A 4,662-nucleotide genomic window follows, 5' to 3' on the forward strand; every position below is an offset into this window, starting at 1 on the left:
AGTGAACCGAGATCGCGCCACCATACTCCAGCCTGGGTGACAGAGACTCCATCTCAAAAAAAAAGAACCAGCAGCAGCAATTAATGCACAAGCAATTAATGCACAATACACACAGCCTTTTTTTTTTTTTTTTTTTTTTGAGACAGAGTCTCACTCTGTCACTAGGCTGGAGTGCAATGGTGCGATCTCGGCTCACTGCAACCTCCACCTTCCGGGTTCAAGAGATTCTCCTGCCTCAGCCTCCCGAGTAGCTGGGACTACAGGCGTGCACCACCAGGCCAGGCTAATTTTTGTATTTTTAGTAGAGACAGGGTTTCACCATGTTGGCCAGGATGGTCTTGATCTCTTGACCTTGTTTGTATCCACCCGCCTCGGCCCCCCTAAGTGCTGGGATTACAGGTGTGAGCCACCACGTCCAGCCAACCACAGCCCCTCTTTTAGGCCTTTTCTTATTGCAATGAGTTTTCAATGTGTCCAATGGCCGAATTGCCCAGATGTTTGGAAGCTTGATGCAAACAGAATTCAGAGCCACACAGGCACCGCTAGCAAATCCACATCTCTGATGCTGAGGGCCCCAGAATCTGTGTTTTGAACGCATTTTTCAGATGCTTTTACTGTACCTTACAACCAAGATCGGGAGAGGTATGCAAACCAAGGGCCCTGTCCCCTCCAAAGCAGCAGAGTCCAGGGGCATGAGGATGGCAAGCGAAGTGACAACATAAACACAGGTGTCTCCATCTTCAAGGATGGGAGTAGAACGGACAGGAAGGGCCGGGTCACCCCCAGAGCATTCGTCAGTTGCCAAGTCCAAAGCTAAGAAACCAGTTCATAAATGTTTTTTTATTTGCATGTTGGCTCAAGTCCTCTTTTTAAGTCCAAGGAGGCAGTCCACGTTAAGTGTGCAGGCAAAAAAGGGACAGGAAAAGCAGGCAATTTCTCCCCTGCCCTCCCGCTCTCCTTTTATCAAGCTGAGCACCTTGAGTTGCATTTGAGGAAATTAAAACTATAGGTGACAGAACCCCCTTGTATCGAATTCTTTCTTTACATTTTTTGGGTTGCTACAAGGAATCAGTATATATATGTGTGTGTGTGTGTGTGTGTATATATATATATATATATTTTATCAGGTGGTACGTGTGGTGGCTCACACCTGTCATCCCAGCACTTTGGGAGGCCGAGGCAGGAGGATCAGTTGAGGCCAGAAGTTTGAGGCTGCAGTGATCATGCCACTGCACTCCAGCCTGGGCAACAGAGTGAGACCCTGTCTCTAAAAAATTTTTTAAAAATCAACGCATGAGACAAAACTTTAACAAGAGAATAAAGAGGGTTGTAAGGTGGAGATGTGGGCAGCACTCCAACTCCACTTTCAAGTTCAGAGGCAGAAAGAGCAACTTTCTCTCCCACGCTTGTAGGGAGGGCCCGTGGGCTGTCTCTAGCCCTCACCTCACAGCTGGTCTTCTCGCTCTCCCTGTTCAGCTTCTGCTTTGGCCTCGGCCCTCAGCACCCTGAGGCTCCTGGCCTCGCCTGCCCTGGGGACTCTCTTGGGCAGGGTTGGCAACCGGGGAGTGTGCCAGAAGGCTCTCCGGGGCTTGCGAAACCACGAAAAGCGTCCAGGGGTCTGGAACCTCACTGTCTTGACCTGTTTCCGGGCCCTGGCTCCTGAAGCTGTTCCTGTGGCCCCTTGGGCAGCTGAGGCTTCAGCTTCCTGGATACCTGGGGCCCCTGCCCTCTGATTATGTGCAGCCTCTGCCCTTTGGCCAGCCCGGGCCTGTGCCCTCTGATTACCTGCACGCTGGACAGCTGGGGCCCTTTCCCTCTGGTCATGTATGGCCTCTTCCCTTTGAGGATCTGTAGCCTCTGACCCCTGGTCAGCTAGAGCCTCTTCCCTCAGGTTATCTGCACCCTGTGGCCTATGGTCAGCTGGGGCCTCTGCCCTCTGATTATCTGCAGCCTCTTCCCCATGGTTATCTGCAGCCTCTGCCCCCTGGTCAGCTGGGGCCCCTGCCCTCTGATTACCTGCAGCCTCTTCCCTCTGGTCAGCTATGGCCTCTTCCCTCTGATTATCTGCAGCCTCTTCCCTATGGTTATCTGCATCCTCTGCCCCCTGGTCAGCTGGGGCCCCTGCCCTCTGATTACCTGCAGCCTCTTCCTCCTGGTCAGCTATGGCCTCTTCCCTCTGATTATCTGCAGCCTCTTCCCCCTGATCAGCCTCGATGTCTGCCCCCTGACCTGTGGGCGCTGTCTGCTCCTTCCTGCGGCGCCTAAACGAGGCCCAGTTGATCTTGGGCCTCCATCGCCTAGGGGAGGCCTGCGGGGCACAGACATCTCCCACATTTTCCACAGGATCCCCGGGATCCCCGGGGCTGGTGCCGGAGGATACCCCTGCGCTCTCCACTGGGATGGAGGCCAGCCGGGCCTCGCCCACCCCGGGGCCCGCCCTCGGCGCCCAACCCTTCACCCTCCGCTTCAGCTTCCCCCAGGACACCTGGCTGACATACTCCCGCCACCTGTCCGCCTTGGACAGCTGAGGCCCCAGGTTGTCCTCAAACATGGGCACTGGCAGGTTGACGCGGCGGCGGGCAGGCGGCGCGGGGGGCTGCTTCTCCTGTCGCCGGAGAAATGCCTCCACCAGTTCCTCATCATCCTCGCTCTCCACGTCGCTTCCCAGGAACTTGCTGCCCAGGTAGCTGACGGGCATTTTGCGCACCTTCTTGCCCCGCCGCGGGCCCTGGCGGCTCTTGTCTCTGGAGGTCTCGAAGTCGCTGAACTCGCTGTCGCTGGCGTTGCTGCTGTCATACGTGCCCACGACCAGCCGGGGCGTAGGAGTCACCATCTGCTGCACTCTCCTCCTCACTCGGGGCTCCTTGGGCTTTTTGGGGGGCTGGGGCGGGTGCGGGGTGCTCTTCTCGATGATGCGGGCCACGTCCTCCAGGGTGCGGCCCTGTTCTTCCAGGAACTGGGTCAGCCGCTCCCGAAATTCTGCTTCCTTGGTGGCAGGCTTAGAGATGACTCTCCAGACGCCCCCGGCCAGCCTGACCTCCCGGGGGATGAGCAAATAGTCGACGTCCTCCCCGATCTGCAGCATCCCCACCGTGGAGTCCTCCTCCTTGCGGAACACCTTGCCGATCTTCTTAAATGTTCCCACGGGTTTTAGGGCTTCCACGAGGACGTCCAAATCCACATCTTTGCAGACATCGGGGACGCTCCAAAGAATGAGGCAGTCGGGGGACGGGAGGAAGCCCCAGGGGAACCAGCCCCCCACGTGGCTTTTCTCGAGAGTCTTTAAGATCTCCAGGGTGATATCTGGGGTGAGGGAGCAAAGAGCCCCAACAAACTACTGTAGCCCTTAGTCTTGAGGGAGGGACTGGATGGGGGGAGTCCCAGCAACGCTGACCGCAGAGTCTCACCTCCCCAGCCAGGGACGAGTCAACGCCTCCAATCTCTTCTCCTGCAACAAGTCCAGTCTTGACCAAGTCCGGCTCCTCCACCAAGGACTTGGGAGAATCAATTTCCAGGATGCCTACGTGAGCCGGGGGCGAGGTCAGTCCCAAGGTTCAAGGCCCACTCCAAGCTGGAAACGTGGTGTCCCGGCTCCAAGTTGGGGCGCGCGGGCTGCCAGCGATTCTTCCTGCCCCAGGCCCCTGGGACGCGGTTGGAACTTGGGAGAGGACTTCGCAGACAAAGACGGTCCAGTCGAGGCTATTCAATATGGCGGAGGCGCTGAGAGGCCTCAGCCCGGCCCCCCAGTAGGGTCCCCCGCCCCCAGGCAGGCCACCACCCAGCTCCAGGCTGACCTTGACGCGCCGCAGCCTGCCAGCCCGCGCGCTTAGGGCTCTGCACGGTGGAGCGCACCAGCAGGAAGTTCCTCCTTGCCCTCCGCCAGAATGAGGCCCACCTTCCCCCGTCTCATCTTACACTCCCAGACTCTGGAAGACTGACAGGGGGGCTGTCCACTCTCTTCGGGGCAGCCTCCTTCCCCTCCCCCACAGGGGTGTGGCCGCGCCTGGGGCCTAGCTGGGCCCATTGCTTCCCAGCGAAGCGGCGGTGGCCCACGTCAGCACCTTTGCTGAAAGGCAGCGGTTCCCAAACCTGCCATCCGAAATGTACAAGTTTCCAGCCAAGTCCTGGAGGTGGGTGTGCCAGTGGATTCTACCTTTTGAGAGCCACTGGCACCATAGATTAGCATTTTAAATTCACGCGACTATCCGTACCCGTACACCCAGACGCGTGGGTAGAGAAATGGGTACCGGGATCTTATTGCAACAGTCCCCCTGTGACGCTTGGCAGGAGGTCAGGGCTCTACATATTTTTGAGTGGATGAATAAACCTGAATGTTCATAGCCAGGCGCGGTGGCTCATGCCTGTAATCCCAGCACTTTGGGAGGCCTAGGCGGGTGGAACACTTGGAGGCCAGGAGTTCGAGACCAGCCTGGCCAACATGGTGAAACCCTCGTCTCTACAAAAAATACAAAAATTAGCCGGGTGTGGTGGTGTGCGTGTGTAGTCCCAGCTACACGGGAGGCTGAGGCAGGAGAATGGCATGAACCCGGGAGGTGGAGGTTGCAGAGATGGCGCCACTGCACTCCAGCCTGGGCAACAGAGGGAGACTCTGTCTCAAAAAAACAAAAACAAAAAAAAAAAAAAAAAAAAAAAAAAAACAAA

General features: G+C 57.0%; 1 protein-coding gene across 1 annotated transcript; it reads right to left on the reverse strand.

Moving 5' to 3' along the window:
• Window positions 1–821: 821 nt before the first annotated feature.
• CCDC8 (coiled-coil domain containing 8) lies at window positions 822–3,886 on the reverse strand. The gene has a single exon (XM_005589654.5). The coding sequence runs from the start codon at window positions 3,083–3,085 to the stop codon at window positions 1,445–1,447; it is 1,641 nt and encodes a 546-aa protein (XP_005589711.3). The 5' UTR covers window positions 3,086–3,886; the 3' UTR covers window positions 822–1,444.
• Window positions 3,887–4,662: the final 776 nt, after the last annotated feature.

The sequence above is a fragment of the Macaca fascicularis genome, chromosome 19, assembly GCF_037993035.2.
Source record: "Macaca fascicularis isolate 582-1 chromosome 19, T2T-MFA8v1.1".
In the NCBI taxonomy this organism is placed as follows: domain Eukaryota; kingdom Metazoa; phylum Chordata; class Mammalia; order Primates; family Cercopithecidae; genus Macaca; species Macaca fascicularis.

Excerpts from the sequence above, each read along its gene's own strand:
- CCDC8 (XM_005589654.5), bottom strand. The coding sequence starts at position 3,085 with ATGCTGCAGATCGGGGAGGACGTCGACTATTTGCTCATCCCCCGGGAG.